The sequence below is a fragment of the Bos indicus x Bos taurus genome, unplaced genomic scaffold (genome assembly GCF_003369695.1).
Source record: "Bos indicus x Bos taurus breed Angus x Brahman F1 hybrid unplaced genomic scaffold, Bos_hybrid_MaternalHap_v2.0 tig00003389_arrow_arrow_obj, whole genome shotgun sequence".
In the NCBI taxonomy this organism is placed as follows: Eukaryota; Metazoa; Chordata; class Mammalia; order Artiodactyla; family Bovidae; genus Bos; species Bos indicus x Bos taurus.
Genome location: NW_020867655.1, coordinates 84,245 through 106,332, shown reverse-complemented (window position 1 = coordinate 106,332; position 22,088 = coordinate 84,245). Strand labels below are relative to the sequence as shown.

The following is a 22,088-nucleotide window of genomic DNA, read 5'->3' as shown; positions in this document are numbered from 1 at the left end:
TCTGGCCCTGGGGCCCAGCCCTGCTCGAGCAACTCTGAGGGCAGGAGGCTGTCTGCTCTGTCCTGTTCACATCTCAGCTAGAAAGCTGGATTGGGCTTTTGAGTTTTTTTACCAGCAGCTTTTAGCTATATGTCAGAATAAAGTCAGCCACAGAGTTCTCTCCTTGATCTGCTTGGCCCTCCATGTTTCTCTGAATTCTCAAAGCAGCTGAAGCCCCAAAGGGGGTGGGGGTGGGGGTGTCAGGAGGGGCAGGGCTGGGGCACCAGCTGCCAACCCAGGACTGACTTTTCTGTGTGTGTGTTTCCAGTTTACCTGCACGAATTCTCCAGATGTTTATACAGCATCCAGTATACAACAAAGACTACATTTTGAACTTGATGGAATCTTTACTCTGTTAATACTTGTTACATGGACCCGAAGATATTACAGGGTTTTTAATTAGTGAAAAATTCATGAATACCATAGAGAAAATATTTTAGAATTTAATGTTTCTGATATTTATGGAAACTTATGACTTCATTTATATAATTCCTTCCTTTTTCTTGTATATTCAGGCTATGAATATCCTTTCAGATCAATTCATGTTCTGATACCTGATTTCAGTCTTTCAAATGAATGTACTGTAGTGCTTGTCTGTATAAATCCTATGAACAAACACAGGGCTTTTGTAAATGATGCATTTATTGTAATTATTCTTGTTTAATTTTTCAATGTTAAACCATGAGAGAAGGGGTTTTCCTGCGATTGTAAAATCATCATGACACGGTGTGCTTTATTATCCTTCCAGAATGTAACCAAGCTCTCCAACAATCACTCTGAAATAAGCAAACTTAATTTCAACCAGTTGTTGTTGGATGTTAACGACTGGCCTAAACTGTACTTTTTCTAGCAAGAAATGCTTTTTGTCCACAGCGTGAAGTGATTTAAAAGTACTGGGTGTTAAATGTGAGCTTCTAATGAAATTTGGGCTGAAAGGATGCCTAGAAGAAGACTGAAAATCTCTCCTGTAACCCAGTCTCTGTGGACCCGGATCCCTCCTCTCCGGTGAGACTCTTTGAGGACCAATCGCGATGCCCTGCACCCGCTGCAGAGCCATCGAGCTGGACAGTGAAGGTGCCACTTCCCAGACAGACAGGGTAGTGTAGCTCTGACAAAGCCTTATTTTTATGTAAATCATCTTTTTACATGATTGTAAACATGTTTAAAGAATGGACCTAGGCATACATTTTTAGACTGTGATGACATAGCCATTCTGGATTGTATAAGTAGCAAATGTAATTTTTACTTTTTCAGCGGCACATTAAAAAAGCCAGCAAGAGATGCGTTCAGGTCACAGTGTGATATTTATTATGCAGCTGGTATCTTGGTAGACAGAGACAGCATGTTTCTTTACATGTGGGTTCCGCCTTTAATTTACTTGTACAATTCATTGTTATCATTCTATTTTCCTATTAATCTTTTGTGAACTTCCCGAATATGTGACAAAGTATGTACAGTCTACTTTTGAACTATTTTTATCACAGTATTATTTATTGCTTTCTTTCAATAAAGTACTGAAGCAAAATTTCCCAGGGCCAATAAAGAGTGCCGAGGGTAAGCTGTACTCTCACTGAGAACAGACCAGAGCTGGTAATGGGAGCCCGTGTCATCACACGGACATTCTGTTAAGAGAAACGGACGGATGCAATGGAAAGGCCAGAAGGCGGAAGCATAGGTGTCCCTAGAGGACGACCGACAGTGTGTTCATGCCCTTGGCTCCGGAGACAAGAGGCTCCATCACTTCAGCATCTGCGGGGACAGGGCCCCTCTGCTGCTGAGGTGTGGGCAGCGGGCCAAGGGTGGGAACAAAGTTCAGGTGTCGAGGCTCGCCATCGGTCACAGGGTGGGGTGTCCGAGGGCAACCTTGACGGGGATCCAAATGATGCACCCTAGTCCAGCATCAAGTCCTCCCCCAGCATCAGACCCTAGTCCAGCATCAGACCCCAGTCCAGCGTCACGGCCCTAGGCCAGCATCAGGCCCTCCCCTACCCTCAAACCCTCCCCCCACCTCCGACCCTTCCCCAGTATCAGGCCCCCCACCTCCAGTATGAGGTGTGGCAGCCCTACTTGTCTGATACTCCTGAGCACACTCAGGCAGCTCCAGAGCAGCAGGACAATAGCTCTGGCAGGAGGTGCATCTTTAGGAATCACCTGCGGAGCAGCAGCAGCTGGGGTTTGTTTCAGGCCAAGGAGAGACAAAGAAAAGGCACTTGTGCAGGAGGCAGTGGAGGCTGTGGGCACGTTCCCCCAGCTCTGTTTCCTCCCCGTCGGGGCTTTGCTCTTCTGCTCTCTCACAGGCCCCAGGGTGGTGTCCTTCCAGATTCACGGTCTCCTTGATATCTCAAGCCCAAGTCCTGAGTTGCGTCCCAGTCCGGTGTGGCAGAGGGCTGGGAACACCCAAGCTCAAGGGCTGAAAGGATCCCAGGGGGACAGCCGGGCCCCAGCAAGTGGCAGGGCAGGGGATGAGGGTGGCCGCCTACAGAGGGCCCCGGAGCAGCACTGGAAGGAGAGCAGTGATGCCTTAGCTCACTCGGGGACGCTGCCCGGCCTGGCACTCAGAGATGTTACTGCCAGCTGCTCTGGGGATACAGGAAGCCTGGTGAGTGACACCACGCCACCCAGGCCGTGTGGTGGGCACTGCTGACCATGGCCTCGGTTTTCATTCTGGTTCCAGCTGTCCCTCCAAGGGTGACGGGCTCCTCTTCCGAACGGCACAGGTATTTTCTTTCTGTGGGTGAACGCATCCCTTGTTTCTGTTGGCGCTGTTGTCGCTCATCGTGTGTTTTCCTCTTTACAACCTGTGCTTGCTGCTCTTCCAGTTTAACTTAGGAGCAGCCCTCATTTTCTGCATTTCTAGTTGTCAGCATTCACTGGGGCTTTCCAGGTGGCGCTAGGGGTAAAGATCCTGCCTGCCAATGCAATAGATAATGAGAGATGTGGGTTCGATCCCTGGGTTGAGAAGATGCCCTGGAAGAGAGCATGGCAACCCACTCCAGTCTTCTTGCCTGGAGAATCCCATGGACAGAGGAGCTAGTGGGCTACAGTTCCTGGGGTCGCAGAGTCAGACACGACTGAAACAGGTTAGCACACACTCAGGTTTTAGTTCAGTCGCTCAGTTGTGTCCGACTCTTGTCACTCCTTGGATTGCAGCACTCCAGGCTTTCCTGTCCTTCACTATCTCCTGGAGTTTGCTCCAACTCATGTCCATTGAATCATCATGCCATAGAGCCATCTCATTCCTGTTTCATCCACGAGAGAGGTGGCTAGGGCTCGGCAAAGTGTCTGGTCCCACTGGGTGGGTGTGAACCTGCCCTAACCGCTCCCTAACCACGTGACTGTCACTGTGTCCTCCTCTGTAAATCGGGAGGGGGCAGCACCTGCTTGGTAAGGGGCACACACAGCATCTGGTACATAATCAATGCACCATCCATCTCAGCATTGTATTTACTACTAATAGGGATAGCATTTAATAATCTGCTCCTTTTTCTCTCTTGTCACTTAACTGTGCTCCAGACCACATCTGCTTTACTTACCCCTGTAAATCCCACACCCAGCACAAACGAGACTCAACAAATTTGTGGCTGAAGAGGCAGGAACATACGCTGTCCTCAAGGAGAGGAAGCTGAGTGATATGGGGGCCTGATGATAACCCTGTGTGATGAGGGGACCCCAGGAGGACCTGTGTGGCTGTCGGGTGGGGTGGGGGGCATGGGTAGAACCCCTGATGAGCTCCTGGGGATGGGGAAGGTGGCAGGAAGGAGGGCGGGCTGTTCCTTGTGGGGTGTCCACAGATTGTACCTTACCCCTCACTGAGGAGCACTTAGGCCGTTTCCAAACACATGTCACTGTTAGGATGAAACAATCATTGCCCAGCTCCTACTCAATCAATTTCGTAGAATATGTTTCTAGCACTGGAGTACAATCATCTGCTTTATTCCTTCCATGCTCCGTTCATCCACCCATCCAGCCAGCCATCTGTTCATCCATCCACCACTCACTAATCAATCCATCCATCCAACCATCCACTCATTAACTCAGCCGATCATCTCAGACCCATTCAGAAGACAGACGCCTCCTCCACTCCTGCTCCCAGGAGGACCCCCAGCGTGATTGACAGGAGCCTCGTGGGGACGACAGGGGAGACACAGAAGGGAGATGCCTGCAGGCCCTCCTCCCTCTGAACGGTGAAGCACCCACCTGGTCCTAACGCCTCCTTGCTGGGGTGTTCAGGCCGGCCCTTTTCCTTCTTGCGAAACAAGCGGCTGATGGAGGACTTGATGCCCTTCTTCTTTGGGGCTTTGTGCAGCGAGCCCTGGCTGCTGGTGCTGCTGCTGGGGTTATTCCCGGGGCTGTCCTGAGAGCCTGTGGAGCTTCGGGGAGAGAAAACGACCTTTAACTGGCACCCTTGTGCAAACACACACCCCTCCACAAGAGCTACTGATAGAAACGGGCACCCAGCAGCACCCGCGCCTCAACCTCGCAGCTGACAGTTGGAGTCTCCTTCACCGACCACACTCCACACGAGCAATGCAGGCTCCCAGCGTCAGACAACTGCACCGGGAAGCTGAGATTCTCTGCCTCGAGCTCTCCCGCGAGGAGGGCTTGACTCCAGGCCAGCTGGTGCAGAGGGCGCTCTGACCCTCCCTTAGGGTCGCTGCTCGGCAGGTGATGATGCTCCAGGAGAAGACGAGCTCCCCTGCTCTGGGTAGGTCCCCCGCCTCCCACAGGGTAACCGTGCCCGGCCGTGGCAGGAGAGCGACGGTCACCGTGCAGGGCTGCTGGTCAGGTGAACACACATGCCCCCCATTGAGTGCTGCCTGGCTCAGGATGGGAGCTCAGCAAGTAGTGTTCTGAACGAGGACAGTGTCAGTCACAGGAGGGGACAGAGTCTCCTGAGAGGAGACCCCTGCAGAAAAGGGAGGGACCCTCAAGAGCGAACCCGAGAGGCACGGGGCCGTCACTGTCAGGAACGTGCCCCAGGCCGGGCAGACCTCTACCAAGAGCAGGAAGAAAGCTCCCACAGGAGTCAATCTGTAGAGATGGACGTTTTCTAAAATCACTGAGGTCACTGAGCTCTTCTTCCCCAGCACCTGAAGTTCACCACTAAACACAGGCACCGAACTCAGTGGTATTCCTTTAAAATCATCCTTGCAACTCTTTCAAGACAAGAGGCGCAGGGCTCCTGAAACTGACGACGCACACACAGGTCGCTTACTTGTGGGCGTCCCTGAGGTCCTCATGGGTGGCTGTGCGCAGCGCCCCCGTGCGCAGGCGGCCCAGCCGAAGGGACCGTGGCCAGGCGAGGGTCGAGGTTTCACATTTGATGGCGGTCTTGTCATCTCCTACCTCTTCCTGTATAGCTGGCAGCTGAGGGAGTGAGGTAAGTGTCAAATTGGCTAACAATAGACTGTTCTGAAAAAGGCAATCACACAGGCTTTACATTATAACCAGAAACTTATTTGAAGATCTATTAGCTATGCTTTCCCCCAAGTACAAAAAAACCCTTGTTATAGCTTAATGCCATCGTAAAGGACTGTCTTGTTCAAAAAAAGGGGGGCTATGGGGCACCGAGAGCATCTGACTGAGTGCAGAGACCCCGGACAGGAGCCTCCCTGCAGCCGGCCTCAGCCCTCCCTGGAATCCAGCGACCAGATGGCCCTGCGGGGCAGGACAGCAGAGCGATGCTGGCACCGTGAATCCTGCACAGCATGAACTGCCCTGATGAAAGGACTGTGCTCATCGCCAGATGCTACTCAGAAGCACCACAGCTAGAGTACAAAACCTCTCAGCAAAGCCGTCCAGACCTTTCTGTTTGAAGGAGAAAAAGACACAGCTTGTGCCACCATCCAAGATCATTTGGAGTGATGATGCAGGTTACTGGAACCCATGACAACAAGAGAAACACAGAAAAGGTACCTAACCCCTCCACGTGAACACCATGTGCCTGGATCGTATTTCTCGGTAACATACAGACTGGGGACTACCCACTGAAGTACTTACACGCAGTTCAAGTGTCATTCGCTCACAGTGGATTCCATAAGGCGCCCCCAGGTCTTCACTAAGAGATGATCTTGTATCACCCTAGAGCGGTGGGAGGTTCAAAAAGGAGGAGATATATGGGTACCTATGGCTGATTCCTGTTGAGGTTTGACAGAAAAGAAAATTCTGTAAAGCAATTACCTTTCAATTAAAAAATAAACTAATTAAAAAAAAGAAGAAGAAGATGATCTCTCTTGGACACCCAGCGTTTCTGCTGGTCCTGGGTGTGAGGAAAGGAAAGACAGTGTGGGAACAGATTAACCCTGCAGGGTCCAAACAGGTCTCACTGATACATTTCGGTGTGTGGTTAAACCAGGGGAGGTTTTAGGAAACATGCATGGCATGTATTGTTATAAACAATGAGTGTGTTGTTTTGACCAACTAACCTGTGCCTTTTTGGTGGGATTCTGTAAGGAATACTGATCCCGTGCAGCCCCACAGGAGCTTGGTGACAGCAAGGGAACTTAGTGCAAAATACAGCTGAACTCATTTAAGAGCAGCTGGATAAACTGGGCTCCCTCCCCTGAGCTCTAACAAGAACCCTCAGACAACAGAAGGCTACAAAGGCTAGAAATTTTCCACATGGAACTGAACAGGGATCAATCTCAAAGTCAAGTAAAAATAAGCATTTATAAAAATCAGAAAACAACAACGAACAGAGCAGGGAAGTGACACACCTGGGTTGACTATGGACTCAGTGGAGACAAACACCTGCCTCAGAGTCAGGGCCCAGGCCAGCCCCTTCTCCTGGGCCTCCTCCTGAGGAAGGCCTCTGGGTCTGGGCCTGGCTGCCCTCCCCCAGGATGGGAGCTGCCCCACTGGTGCCACATGTGGCTAGGAAGGGCAGTGCCTTGTCCTCGCTGAACAGGAGGGCAAAGCAGGCCACAGAGCAGGCGAGCGGCACACCCAGGTGACCAAACCCAGGGGGACAGCGCTGCTCTGCTGTGCTCAGCAGAAGGGCTCCCGGGCACTGAGTTGCCTGAACTGGAGTACCGCCACCCCAGTCCTGCGGGAAGGCCCAGGAGTGCTCGGTCAGCGGGCTGGGAGCAGGAGAGGGACAAGGAAGGCCAGCCCTTGGGGCACTGGACTCCAACAACAGGGGCTCATCCAAGTGACCCGAGGGGAGAGGCAGAGAGCTCCCTCCTGATGCTCCCTCCATCAGGGATGCCGTGATGGACACGAGAGCCTCTAGAGGAAAGCGGGCTGGACAGCACCATGGTTAAGTGTCCAGGCTCTGATCAGACCAGTCCGCACCACGCTGCTGGGTGTGAGAGCCTGGGCAGGGTGCCCGGCCTCGCTAAGCCTCAGTGTCTATGTCTGCTGAATGGGGATAGCAGCAGCCTGGACCTCACCTGGGGATGAGATGACAGACTCGGAAAGCACGTGCCCGGCACACAGAGTCTCCTGCACACTGCTACCCACCATCATTAAATTGGCTTCCCGCAAATCTAACATCTATGGCTCTGATTCAGTCATTTCTTACATGAAAACACTAAGCAGAAATTCCATGGTGGTCCAAAGGTTAAGACTTGGCACTTTCACTGCCGGCACACTGGTCTGATCCCTGCTTGGGGAACTAAGATCCCATAAGCTGTGCAGCATGGCCAAAAACATAAGTACAGAAATTTTTAGAAATAATAAATAATACTATGTCTATTATAAACAAGCATGAGATGATCAGAAGGCAAACAAGTGGGAGAAAGGCAAATTGTTACAATTGTCCCAACGAATGACCTATTTCCAACAGAACCATCAGCACATTTTAAGTGGTGGGTGAGTTTCATCACTTCCATTAAAACGTCAATTATTCACCAGGACATAACTACACAGTGTTCATTCACGTTAAACGATAAGGACTCTTCAATACTTCACAGAGAAACAAAGGCCTGCTAAATTACTAAATAGTTTACCTTTCGATGCTGCTTCCTTAAATCACTAGGCTGATAGATGCATGCAAAGAAATGAAGAGAAACCAGATTCATTGCGACTTTGAAGCTAAAACTTCAAGAATCCGTAGAGGCAAATACAGTAAAGCAAAAATGATGGCAAACATGTAAGTGACATGAAGATTTAGAGAACATGTGACTGGAAACAGAACATTTTTTTTGACCACAGAAGTTAAATAAGCTATTCAAGATTTACTTAGAGAAACACTATAAATTATTACTCAGGAAGATACCATTCTATTACAACATCATGATTTATTAAAGCATAGCATTCTGTACAACAAAGGGCCTTAACAGGTGTCTATTCTCAGCCAAATCTCTCTAAAAGTTAGTTTCTCTTAATCAAAAACATGTTATACTTTAAATTATTTATTTAACTGATGAGGAAGTTACCATAATATCTATTTTAACACTGAACAAATCTAACCACCTATTGGACATTAATGTAAAATCCTGACACAGAATTTGATTTAAAACTTCTCACAATAAATTCATTAAAGCAAGTTCCCTGTGAAAATATGTAAGAATGAAAGCTAGCATAATAGCAGGTGCAGTTTTTACATTTTATTAACAATAGAAGATACTTTTTTAACGAGTCTAATAGAGACATTAACTGTGCAAAAGCTGATGAGATTTACAGTCTTAAATACAAGCACCAACATAGAAAGGATATTGTGTCAGTTCAGTTCAGTTGCTCAGTTGTGTCCGACTCTTTGTGACCCCATGAATCGCAGCATGCCAGGACCCTCTGTCCATCACCAACTCTTGGAGTTCACCCAAACTCATGTCCACTGAGTTGGTGATGCCATCCAGCCATTCATCCTCTGTCGTCCCCTTCTCCTCCTTCCCCCAATTCCTCCCAGCCTGAGAGTCTTTTCCAATGCGTCAACTCTTCACTTGAGGTGGCCAAAGTGCTGGAGTTTCAGCTTTAGCATCAGTCCTTCCAATGAACACCCAGGACTGATCTCCTTTAGAATGGACTGGTTGCATCTCCTTGCAGTCCAAGGGACTCACTCTCAAGAGTCTTCTCCAACACCACAGCTCAAAAGCATCAATTCTGTGATGCTCAGCTTTCTTCACAGTCCAACTTTCATATCCATACATGACAACTGGAAAAACCATAGCCTTGACTAGATGGACCTTTGGTGGCAAAGTAATGTCTCTGCTTTTGAATACGCTATCTATGTTGGTCGTAACTTTTCTTCCAAGGAGTAAGCGCCTTTTAATTTCATGGCTGCAGTCACCATCTGCAGTGATTTTGGAGCCCCAAAAAATAAAGTCTGACACTGTTTCCCCATCTATTTCCTATGAAGTGATGGGACCAGATACCATGATCTTAGTTTTCTGCGTGTCGAGCTTTAAGCCAACTTTTTCACTCTCCTCTTTCACTTTCATCAAGAGGCTTTCTAGTTCCTCTCACTTTCTGCCTTAAGGGTGATGTCATCTGCATATCTAAAAGTCCATTAATTCTACACTTAAGAGGATCATTTCTTTATGTAAGCACAATCTCATTTATGAATTACACATGATATGTAGTTTAGGATCCATCTACATATATTATGCTTATAACTGTGTGCTGCTGCTGCTAAGTTGCTTCAGTCGTGTCCGACTCTGTGGGACACCATGGACTTCAGCATACCAGGTTCCTCCGTCCATGGGATTTTCCAGGCAAGAGTACTGGAGTGGGTTGCCATTGCCTTCTCCTGTAACTGCATAGTGATACACCAATTCAACTTACTGCTATGGGGGAAAAACACCATTTAATGAGACATGAAGACAAAGCACAAACCCAACTAAGGGGACACACGCTGTGGACCACAGCACGGCTATGACCAGAGCAAGTGAGGGGACGGGGGAGGAGAGATGGATGGGTAAACTACAGCCTCGGGGGCTGGTGGGGGATCTGGATTCATGACGAATAAGCAGACAACAGGATGAGGGAGGGAATCAAAACCAGTGATGAAAGCAGACACACTGTCAGAGAACTCCAACAGCAAGGAAAACATACAGAATTGTTCTTTTCCAAATATTTGGAAAGAAATCAAGCATGAATCCGCAGAGAAATCATCAAAGAATTTTAAATATCAACTAATTAGCCAATGATGCAAATTATAAAAACAGTGTCAAAAGACCACAAAGTGGACTAGTTACCACTTCACAGGCCGCTAAAATGATTCACGGTTAATTTAATTACAAGCTGACTAACAATGCAGCTAACATGAAATGGGTGGTAACAGAAAAAAGAGACAATACAAGTCCAGTTACAAAGCAGAATCTTGTACACATGATTTCACGGGGTAAACAGCAATACACTCACAACACCTAAGCTAAACACGCAAGAAAGCTGGAACATGTGCTTTAGAGCCGCACACTCTGTCACCAAAAGCCCTAGGTCGTCATCCCAGTTTTAGACTCGGAAAAGTGAGGCAGCCCGACGTCTTCCCTGGGGCCCTGGGGCCCTGGGCTTTTAACCTGGTTTCATACACAGAGCTGGACTGAGCGCATGGCCAGGTCCATCAACAAGCAGACCAGTGTAGATTCTTGGTTTTGTTCCCACCGCATGCCCTGCACCCTGTAGCCAGGCATCCCCAATGGAGAATGTGCTGTACGGCTTTCCCATGCCATGAGAGCTCCCTATGGTTACTTTCATGAAGCTGTCTGCTCCCTGAGAACAGAAACTTCCCTGCAGCTGCTGTGCCCAGCACAGGCCAGGTGCAACGTTACAGAGGCAGGCTCTGGCTGAGTTCATGATGACGTGCTAAGTTGGTGGTCCAAATATCAAGACTAATTTGTCACTGTGCCATTGTGGAATGATTAAAGACTAGGCAGTTTAAAAACTTTTAGACCTCTGAGCGTAGCAAATGTACCTGATTTTCTTCTGGGTATAAAGAGAAAAAACAAAAAACAAACAAAAAACAGCGTGCTGGGGGAGGGATGCGGCAGGGAGGAGGCAGACACATACCAGAGTCATGATGCCCAGCTGGTCTCCCTCCTGCGCCAGGCTGTGCTGCCTCCTTCTGGGCTTGGGCAGGGGCGGGCAGGAGTCAGCATGCGAGGAGGTGGAAAGCAGGTTGAGGGAGCTCACTGATTTAAAACGACGGAGGCTGCCTAAGCTCCCCCTGCCCTCCCTGCTCTCAGTCTCCTCGGCCCGCTGCTCCGTGTTCTCCTTCTCTTCTTCGATCAACCTAAAATAGAATAAAATACATCACCTGCCTTTGTCAGCAGAGGGACCTGTCTGGACAATAAATTTGGGCTGGCATTCTGTGTCATGATTAGCAAATTCCAGAAACAGTTGCTCAATGAACATCTCAGCCAAAAGGTTCTACGTTTCCTCTTTTGAATATTCTCAAACTTAGAATAACTTAGCATTGAGTCTTCCAAACTGGCCCTGATCATTCATGCTTGATTTCACTTATTTACTCTAACATTCTGAAGGGGCCCTGGTGGCAATTCTCTTTCCTGTGAAGAGATACCTCAAGTTTACAACCCTTACCTCCCCTGCTCTCAGGGCAGACATGCACGTCAGTGCCTCAAGTCTTTTCCACTGGGAATCAGGAACTCTGTATAATCAAAACAGCAATTCACAAACAAGCTGCAGTTTCTAAACACAAGTCTCCAGACCAGATGAAGTGCTGAGTTGATCTTTTTTTTTTTTTTTTTTAAGGTTGTATATATACAAATGCATCACTTTATGAAGTTCTCCACCAGCTTTGTGTGAGTTTCTGGATTCATGTCAATGTGCTGCATTAACCTAGAATTCACAGTTTCTGCTCTTCTCCCCTAATGTGTGGTGGATGTTTTTATATAGCAGTTTAAATACACGATTATGCAAATAAAATGATTTTCAGATTAAAATACAAGATTCTTACAGAAAGTAAACTCTCCAGCTTCACTTCTACTCATACATCTGGAAAGTTTTTCACTGTTGATAACAAGTTGATGGACAGAATTGACCATTTACATCAAGTCAACTTGTCGCATAAGGAAAAATCACTTTTACCTGAAAACTTGCTGTAAAAATAAAAATATTAATCTATAACCATTCCATACTTCCTGCAGGGACACGGAAAGACCATCTTTCTGAGCTCATCTGTGCTCAAACACGGCCCACAAAGCTGTCTGTCTTGGCGTCAAATGGGCAGGTGACACCACCTGCGTTTGCTGGTTGTCCCGTACACCCCCTGCCTTTCCCCCGGAGCATCCCGCTCGGCCTACAGGAACGGGCACCTCGGCCTGGGCTGACGTGGCAAGAACAGTCTGAGCAGCAGCTCTGCCTGGTCCTGTGCAGGGTCACCGGCCTGCGGCCACTCTGAATGTGGACTCGGGACACGGGCATAGATGTGTGGGTGTGGCACCAGGCAGGCCTCGGGGCTCCCAGCCACCTGGCTGCACCCAGACCCAAGGCCCCCTGCTCACCACGAGGCAGGCCTTTTGATTCTATCCTGTTTTGAAAATTGTTATAACTGCCAAGACGGTGTCTAAAGAAAACATCTTAAATATACTGATGAGATGAGAAAAACTCAAACACATGTCCTTGGACCACTGTCTTACAACAAGCCAATCTTCACACTGTATTAAGTTAAAAAGGAAAATGCAGATCTGAGTGGGAATTTGCCAACCCCAAAACCCCAGCTTTCACCAGGTGGCTTCTCACCAGAACATGGGGGGCTCTGAGGGACACAGGAGGGTCCACGGGCCGCAGGGGACACCACCTCGGCACCTCACCCACCTTGGTGCTCAGAGCTGAGGGGGGATACCCCACAACGCCTCCTGCCGCCCCCACAGAGTGCGGAAACCACACCATAGACAGAACGCCCCAGCTGACCGAGCTCTGTAATCAAGGGCCATCTCAAAACTGAAAATTCCTGAAGCAGACCTGAGGTCAGGTTTCTTACTATGGAACACTCAGACATCCCTAGGAGAAGACAGCTCCTCAGAGAAACCGAGTTTCTGGTGCTGAGTTCAGGATCACCCACCGGATCTCTTCATTGATGATGTCCAGCTGCTCCTGCATCATCACGGTCAGAGTCTTGGCATTGGCCTGCCTGCTGGGCGACAGCTGAGTGGCTGAGCTGAAGAGGGTGACCCTGTCGCCCTCGTCGTCAGACACGCTCTCATCACTCTCAAAAGCCTGGGCCACGTCGGCCAGCATGCTGGCTTGCTGCGTGCGCTCGCAGTCCTGCTCCTTTCGGGTCTGCACCTGGGCACGAGAGGACCACGTCTTGTCAGCAACATTCAGGGCAGCTCAAGTCTATCAGGAACTGAACCCAATTTTACATGGAAGCCCTGACTCTGGATAAATGCGCCATGCTCATGAGACACTGCCATCTCTTAAGCGAACAGGACTCAAGAAACAGGCAGGGGGAGAATGCAGTTCCTTGATGGCCTGGTGACACTCAGGTCTCAGCGTGGACGGCAGGCAATCCTATGAGGTTATTCACAAGGGTGGGCTGATGGAGTCAGAGACAGAAACTGAAAATTACAAAAATACATCCATGCCTCCATCAGCCAGGCTGGAGCAAAATAAGAAAAAAGAACCTTTCAGCTCGGCAGCCGCTGGGTCCCTAATCAGTGGTCATCACTGGTACCAGTTCACCAGAGTGTGCCGTCCTCCCAGGCTCTCAGACCTCCATTTCCCAGGCTGGTCTGAACACCCACAGAGAGGTGCAAGCAGGGGCAGCCAGCAGACGGGAGGGCCAGCCCCTCCGTGGCTCTCCTCTCGGGACACAGGCCCTTGGGCTGTTCTGGGGGATGGCTCCTCGCACCGCAAGGGTGGCTCTGTCATCAGAGACACATGGGATACTGCCAGCGGGGCCCCGTGCCGCCCTCCCGCTCTCACACCTCACACCCTTCTCTCGGAAAACGTCCCCCCTGCCACACTGTCACCCAGGTCCTGCCTTCTTTCCCAGAAAGGACCTCAAAGGAACTGAGGGGCAGCCTCGAGGTGCTGGCTTGTTGGCTCCCTACCCCTGGGGCCAGTGCCCTCGCCTCCTGTCTTCATCAGGACCCCACCCCAGGGCTGGGCTACCCCATTCGCTGGCTCCAGGACCACCTGCCATCATTCCTCCTCTGCTCCAGTGAACCAGCTGCCTATGGGTTCACCCCCATCAGCCCGGTCGGCATGTCCTCTCCCTTCTCTCGCCTTCCAATCGCACAAGGGGTACCAGCAGATTCCTCCTCCAGGGCTCCCTGCAGCGCCCACTGCGGGTCTCTGAAAGCTCCTTGGGAGTGGCCTCTACGGTCCCCCTCCCTGCCAGGTCTCCACTTCGCTGCCAGCAGGTTGTGAGCCCCGCCCTGCAGGGCAATTCCCCGGGGGCTCAAGGAACCCATGTTACCAAGCCCCCTCCCTTCCTTGCCCTCCCCCACGCCACCCCCCGCCCCGCCCCCAGCATGTCTCTCCCTGGGCTCCAGGCCCTGCCTTCCCTTGCGATTATTCCTCAGTCCCTTGTGCCCCTTCTCAACCTTGGAATGCAGGGTTCCCCACAGCTCTACCTTTGCACCCCATCTCTTTCCACCGGCACCCGCCTGGTGACTTTACCGTGCTCATGCCTTTAAATGCCATCTGTACGCCCACAACCCCAAGTCCACCCTGAGCTGAATGAGTTCTCTCCCGGATTCAGGCCGGAACACTCGGCTGTTCTCCTGACACATCCCTGGAACACCCAATGGGCTCATCCACCTCAACAGGGCTGAGGCCCGGCTCTTAGCTCCCCGCCCCGGCAGCCCTCCTCACCTCAGGAAATAGGCTCTGGCCTCGAACTGCTCAGGCCTGAGCCCAGGCTCCTCCCTGATGTGGCCCGCTCTCTCCCTTGTCCCCGCTGGTTGACATGACCCTTTTTCTATCTCCAAGTGGCTACTTCTCTTCCTGCCTCCGGGTCTCTGGTTCAAGGTCACCCTCCTGGTGTCACCTCACTGGCCACCCTGTTTACACACGATCGTCCCCTCCTCCTTGGACAACTCAGGCACTCTGGTCTCCTTTCCCTGCTCATTATTGTTCAACAGGCTGCGCGGGTTTAAAAAGGGGTCCACAAATTCTTCCATCCTCCTCCCTTCAAGAGGCAGAAGAGGCAACTCCTGCTCAGCCCCTGAGCGAGGCAGGACTTGGCAGCTCACTCTCACAAACAGAAGTGAAGGTGTGCGGCCTCAAGACCAGGGTGTGAAAGGCCCTGGGCTAAACCCCGCACTCTCGCTCTCAGAGGGTGTTCTGAGGAAAGCCAGGCCATGGGAAAGCCACACGGCAGGGACCTCGGCCTGTCCCCAGCAGCCAGGTGAGTCTGAAAGCCTGCCATCCAGCCTTGGGGGGCCTTCCCGTGTCTGTGCCCTCAGGAGGCCCTGAATCAGGCCCGCCTGCTACAATGCACAGGCACTGGGGACTGTGAGCTGCTCCCTGGGAAGTCACTAAGCTTTGCAATGATTCGTTATGTAGCAGTGGATAAAGGACACACATCGTTTTTAATTCACTGCTGGAGTCCTACTTTTGACCATGTCTGGCCCAAACTAACTGCTCACTGAATGTGGAAGCTCAAAACACAGACATGTATGAACAAATACATGGCATGAATGAGGTGAAAAGATAAAGGCACTTAAACTCCCAATGAGAATTCTTCTCACTATAAGCTGATGGATATGTGTATCCATTTACTCGTAGGACGATTTCAAAACTGTGCTAATTAGTACCATGCTGGGCCTCACAGTAGGCCACAAATAATCAAAATTGGTTAAGGAAAAAAAGCATGCCTTCAAAGTAAACTCTTAGCCAGAAAAAGGAAAATGGGGAGACGTAAAGCAATCTATCAGCGCTTTGTTCCAAACCCACCTCAGGACCACAGTGTGAGGGGGCAGGTGCCTCACAAGGTGCCCACCAGGGATGGGAAGGGGGCGGCGGGGTCCTTGCCTCGGATGGCTCATCGTGCAGCGCTGCCAGCCGGCCTTTCTGGGGGCACCGCAGCACCGCCCCGTTGCCCAAGGAGTCTGCCGGCCGGTCCGCCACAGGGAACCTGAGGTCCGGGGCGCTGCCCAAGTGGGGTCGGCTGAAACACACGGGGAAGAAGAGTGCTGTTAGAAGAAAAGAGAGCTCACTCTGTCAGACGAGCCAAAGCCTGTCCATTTGGAAGATCGGCAATTTCACAGCAAAAGGGCCCCCGGGAGGGCACTGCCCTCCTGGCTCCAATAGCAACAGGCCGCCCGCTGCTCTGCAGACACTCAGGGCTCATCCCCAGCAGCTGGAAAACTCCCGTATGTGGGGAAGGCAGTGCTGCCGCGAGGGTGTGGAGCTGACTAGGACAGGATCGGCTGTCTGGGGTTGGGGCGTCCAGGGTCCCCCGGAGCCCGCTCTCAGGTCCCAGGGCAGGGTGTGCACCTGCTCTGCTTTCCCCTTGGCACCCCACCTCCCCTTTGGCCCACGCCTGCTCTGACCTCCCTCTCTCACGGGAAGTTTGTGGATCACAATCGCTGGTCTGCCTGGAACACTGTCTGCACCACTCTCAGTGTTTTTAAAGGCGCCTCAGACAACCCGCAGCAGAAAAGCCTTGGACCCACAGCTCGGAGCTGAGCACCACTGGTGTCTCCCATTAAAGCAGAGGTGAGCGTGTCACCAGAGTCTGGGCTGAACAAGGCCCAGCACAGATGCTCAGGCCCTGAGCACTAAGGCCTGGGCCTGCAGGTGCCAGGAGCTCACTCAGCAGGGGCCTGCTGGGAGGCAGGGCAGCCCCGCCTTGACTGTGAGCAGCCTGCACTGCAGGACCGCCCGGGTTCTGCTCAGTCTTGTCTCTGGGACGAAGGTGGTGCCTCCATGTGCAGGATTCCCTAAACCCAGGAGACAGGGCCTTCCTCCGAGGACAGGACACCCCATACGTCTGCAGAGTGGCCAGGGCCAACCACCAGCTCAGCCTGCTCGGGGTCACACGCTGCTCTGCTCGACGGTTTTGTGAACACTGTGCTGCACAGGAGATGGAAGTCTGGAATCTCCAGGAGCCACACCTGTCTTCCCTCCCATCTCCCCTCCCTCCTGACAGAACTGTTCCCTTCTCTGCTCCACTTCCACCCAAGGGCCTCGGGCTAGAGCACACTTGGGAACTGAGTGGGGGGTACGACACAGTCCTGCTGTGGACTGGGGACCCTCGAGGGTCCTCTGAGGGCCACAGAGGCCTCCGGGTTGGGTCGACCCCCAACCATCACCTCCCAGTCCCCTTGCGGGGTGCAGCCTCCATCTCTCTCCCCCTCCTCACCCGAAGCTCTTTCCTCCGGGAGAAGGTCTCAGAGACAGGCTGACCTGCGGGGAGCGAGCTCCACCCCTGGCAAAGGTCATGAGGTCAGACGCAAAGGCGGGATCAAGCCTCAGGAGTCTCCCTGGAAATTCTCGAGCAATCTACCCCCAAAACCAGAGTCTGCCTACTTTCTGCTTTGTGCTTTCACCTACACCTCTGACTTTACGGGGGGCTGTCCCCCACTACCTCTCTGAAAAAAGAGTTAGCTTACAGCTCCAGTTAATAATTCCTGGGTGTGACAGTGTTTCAACCTACAAACTCCTTTGGAAATCCTCTAGCCTGCCTGAATAGGTTTTTCCGGCCACATGTGATTGTTCAGAGCCTGCCAACTGTGAGAGGCAGGAGATGTTCTAAACTGTCTAAACACAGATTCTTTTGAGTAGTTAAAAGATTGATTAGAAATTGTATTGGTGAAGGGATTTTCACTTGTTGGGCCAATGTTTGCTGCTAAGTTTCCATATCCCTTACCTGCTGTGTCCCTGGCAGTGTATTGATTAATATAATTGGTGTAAGTAGTAGCTTTAATGTTTGTAACCTGGGACCCTTGAGTTAATTCTTTTTCTTGTTATAGCCCACCACACCTTTGCTCTGTAGGAATGCAACTTTATCTAATGCTTTTGGAGGGTGGCTCCTGACCAATCACCTTTAGAGAAAAATAAGTTTTCTGAAGAGAAGGTCTTAAAGTGTTAACAGGCCTCTGGGCCAGAAGATGATGCAAATCACCTAAGCTTTTGCATATGATAAGTTTGCAGGAAGAAAGCCTGGCTTGCTGCAAGACTCTACCCCTTCCCTCATTATCCTCTATGCATAACTTAAGGTATAAAAACTACTTTGAAAAATAAAGTGCGGGCCTTGTTCACCGAAACTTGGTCTCACCATGTCGTTCTTTCTCTTACCTTCTGGCTGAATTATTCAGCCTCTTTTCTCCACTGAATTTCCTCACTGAGCTATCCTTATTTCAGCCTCTTTTCTCCACTGAATTTCTTCACTGAGCTATCCTCATTCTATTACTCTTTATATCCTTAATTAACGTTTAATTAAGCAGTTGTTTCCTGATCCTCGCCGACGCCGTCCCCGCTTCGAATACCCTGGATCAGCTGGGGCTGGTCCCCGGCAGTGACCAATTCCTCTGGGAGGTCCCACCAAATACGCCGTGCCTGCCCTGCCTGTGAGCCAGTTTTCAGTCCCCACTCCCTCCCTCCTGAGGCAGCACAGTGCCCCCCACCCAGCCCACACTGCCCACAAGCCCCACTCTGAGGCCCCACCTGTGCTGCTAAGTCACTGCTGTGACCCCCTCCAGAGCTGCCTCCTGGAGACACCCCTCCCTCGCACCGGCCGCTGTGGCCCACTGTCTTCAGAGCACAGCGGCTCCTCCTGCCCCGCGGCTGCTTCCTCTTCTCGTCTCTCACTCTCACTGACACACACGGGACTGGTGACCAGGCCCCAGGCTTCTCCATCTGAAGCCCCCAATTGTGTCAGGCCTCGGTTCCTGGCACCAGGTCCCTCCTCGTTACCCAAAAACCCCCAAGAGGAGGAGGCCGTGTCCACCTCCTCTTCCTCCACTGTCTACGCAGTCCTCCTCACACTCACCTCGTCCACCCTGGGAGCAGGGGTTCCCCACCTCTGACAGCCCCAGCCCCTCACCCTGGAGGAGCTCTGCCACCAAGTCCGGCCACGTCCCCTCCTGTTCTGTAGGGCACGTGCTCTCCTTGAACTCCACCCACCATGGTTTCAGACACAGGACCAGTTTCTGGCTCTGCCTTTGTCTCAAATGACATCTCCTTTTCTCTAGAAGAAGGCTGGGTGGGGGCTCTGGACTGCGAGGATCCCCTAAGCACTCAAACACAGAAATATGCGTATGGGCTCCAAACTGTCTCCTAAGTCAGGATTCAAGCAGTAGTCCATTTCCTACAGATGAATGAATGTCACCAGTAAGCACTTAATAACCTTTGCTAAAGTTTATCTCTCACTTGTGACCATTTTCCGTGAAGAAGCCAAAGAAACATTTAAATACTTAATAAGAATTACCGCCCCTATAACAACGAGGAAGAAAAAATCAGGATGCTCAGTAATCTGCTCTCCTCATTCACAAGCCAGGTGATTCCTCCCACCGCAGTCAAAAGACTACAGGTCATTAACCTTCTGTGACTCTTCAGAAACGTCAGTGTCACAGTCTGTCAGGCCCCTCAGATGAATACGCCCAAATACCAACTGGTCGGCCCCCTACTTCCAAACCTCTGCCTGTGGTTTTGAGTGTTGTCAATCCTGTGACACCACTCCCTGGTACCAAGTTTGACCCTAAGGAACGATGCTTGTCTCTTCCCTCTCGCTGGCCACGAAGCTACAGGCTCCTTGAGGTGCGACCATGAGCAACACCCAGTCATACTGTCCACACACCAGACAGGCCCTTGTCACACTCGACAGCGCTGAGGGGAGCTGCCCGGGGGAGCAGCCTACCTGTGGTGGAAGGGAGCCCCTCGCGGTCTCGTCTGGTCCACTTCGGCTCTCAGGGTTTCCAGGTTTAGAATCAGCTGGTCCTACGAAACAGCAAATGACACAGCCTGCACCGCTTGCTTTTTGGATGTAAAGTGACTTGCACCAAAATGTGCAGAACAGGTTACATCAGTAGGTATCAACTCCCAACATTGTAATTCTGAGAAAATGTTCTCTAAGAGTCCCTAGCAAATAGAAACACTCAGAACAATATTAACCCTTATAAACCATAATGAAGAGGAAGTTCCATCTCAGGTGTAGAAAAGGTTTCTCTGGAGGAAACATGGCAAGCCATTAACAACGATGAAGTCTGTAGAGAGAAGCTAGACTTCAGGCGGGGGTTTCGGGTCAGGGGGACATGACTCACTCTATTGCCCTCCCTCCTCTCACTGCTTTAAACTGTCTCCATGGAGCTCACCTGCATTCCTCACATTCATTCCTCTACAGCCCACTTCACTTGCTCATGGGGTAAAACAAGTCAAACGGGCCAAGTTTGTGAGTCACTCAACTCAACCTGGAAGCTCTGTGCTGTCGGCCACGGCAGTCACTCGCCTCGTGCAGCCCCTGAGCACGTGAGACAGGCTGGTGCAAAGCCCGATGTGGAAATCACACAGAGGATTTCAAGACTCATGGTGAAAGAAGGACGTCGAGTAGCCCGTTGGTTTTTAGGAAATTTTAGATTGTGTAGGTGGCTCGTATTATCTTTCTGACGCACAGCACAGTCCACGTGAATGGCTCACGCTTTGTCTGAGCTTTTGGGTGATCCCTGAAAGGACTACTCAGAATTCTGAACCACACACAACAGCCACACACTCTAAATCCATCTATAATGCAAACACATTCAGTGTTCAAAACCAGAAGTGCTATACGTGTTATAGCAGTGGATTAGCCATAAGGAAAATGGAACTCGACTTCTGCTAAGCATCTGCTCAAACTCATGTCCACTGAGTTGGTGATGCCATCCAACCATCTCATCCTCTGTCATCCACTCTCTTCCTGACTTCAATCTTTCCCAGCATCAGGGTCTTTTCCAATATGAAAATTCATATTAAAAAACTGGAAATAATTACCTCAAGCAATTTTTAAATGCAATAACAAAGTTGCCAAGTCTGTGTTTTATAAGATGAGCATCAATTTCAAGGTTTAAAAAGCTGTTTTAGGACCTACTGTATTAAAAAAAATGGAGAGAAGACAAAAGAATGATCTATTTGAGATTGGCTCTGTATGAGAAATTGCTGAGACTAATTGACGGGACGGGTCATGGGTATTTATTATACTACTCCATCCACTTTTGTGCATGTTTGCAATTCTCTATCGTAATACATTTAAAAAGTTTATTTTCTGTTAAAGCAGAGTCTTCTCCAGCAACACAATTCGAAAGCATCAATTCTTCAGTGCTCAGCCTTCTTTATGGTCCAACTCTCACACCCATATGTTACTACCGGAAAAACCATAGTTTTTGAGTATATGGTTTGTCATATATGGTTTGAGTATATGGTTTGTTGGCAAAGTGATGTCTCTTACTTTTCAATATGCTGTCTATGTTTGTCGTAGCTTTCCAAGGAGCAAGCATTTTTTAATCTCATGGCTGCAGTCACCGTCTGCAGTGATTTTTGAGCCCAAGGAAACAAAACCTGTCACAGCTTCCACAATAAGGCGTCGGCATTCAAAGATTTTTAAAGCAAAACAAAAGTTGACTTTGAATTGGCTTAGTCTAGTCATAAACAGCATCCCGATCTCAACAGCCTCTGAGCAGCAGTTATGAAAGTAAGAAGTGCACCCCTGATCGGCAGATATTGAGCTCTCTGCCTAAGCGGGGAGGGCGCCTCACCGCGGGTCTCACGATGGGAGTCAGAACCACTGCTCCCTGGAAGTTCGCCTGTGAGGCTCTGCAGTCCAGGCCCAAAAACACAGGTATGGTGGGGACAGTACTGACACGTGAGGCTGGACCCGGGATCCCCACTCCATTTCCTGGATGGCCTGTATTGCCGTGTGGCCAACCTTTCCAGGAAACCTCTCTCAGGACTCGGTGATGTGAGCCTCCACCATCACCCTTTCCTGATGCGCCTTCTGTTGCAGGGCAACTGCGGTTCTCCTGTCTAGAGGCAGCCATCCTACACATACACCGTGTCTGGACCAGCGGTTTGGCATGTGGGACTCCAGCGCCACGTCCGAGGCAAGCAGGCTCCACACCTGGGTGCCATGCCTTCAGTTTCATGGGCCCCAGGCTGGCACCCCTAGGTTTGTCTGAGGGGCAGTTGGGAGGTCCACCTGTATCCCAAGCAGCTCCCCGGACTGGCTGGTC

The 22,088-nt window shown here is 50.7% G+C and overlaps 1 protein-coding gene across 1 annotated transcript; it reads right to left on the bottom strand.

Moving 5' to 3' along the window:
* Positions 1-1,324: 1,324 nt before the first annotated feature.
* On the bottom strand, positions 1,325-19,270 carry LOC113888962 (liprin-alpha-1-like). Its single transcript, XM_027535899.1, has 7 exons — positions 19,261-19,270; positions 15,919-16,079; positions 13,001-13,224; positions 10,987-11,209; positions 5,255-5,406; positions 4,237-4,409; positions 1,325-2,948 (listed from the first exon to the last, which is right to left on the bottom strand). Exons 1-7 carry the CDS (start codon positions 19,268-19,270, stop codon positions 2,893-2,895), a joined length of 999 nt encoding a protein of 332 aa, XP_027391700.1. The 3' UTR covers positions 1,325-2,892.
* Between the last annotated feature and the right edge of the window lie 2,818 nt (positions 19,271-22,088).

Coding starts and splice junctions, on each gene's coding strand:
- LOC113888962 (XM_027535899.1), bottom strand. Junction 11,210..13,000: donor ATCATCAATGAAGAGATCCG/GTGGGTGATCCT, acceptor ATTCTATTTTAG/GTTGATCGAAGAAGAGAAGG. Junction 5,407..10,986: donor AGCTGGGCATCATGACTCTG/GTATGTGTCTGC, acceptor TCACTCCCTCAG/CTGCCAGCTATACAGGAAGA.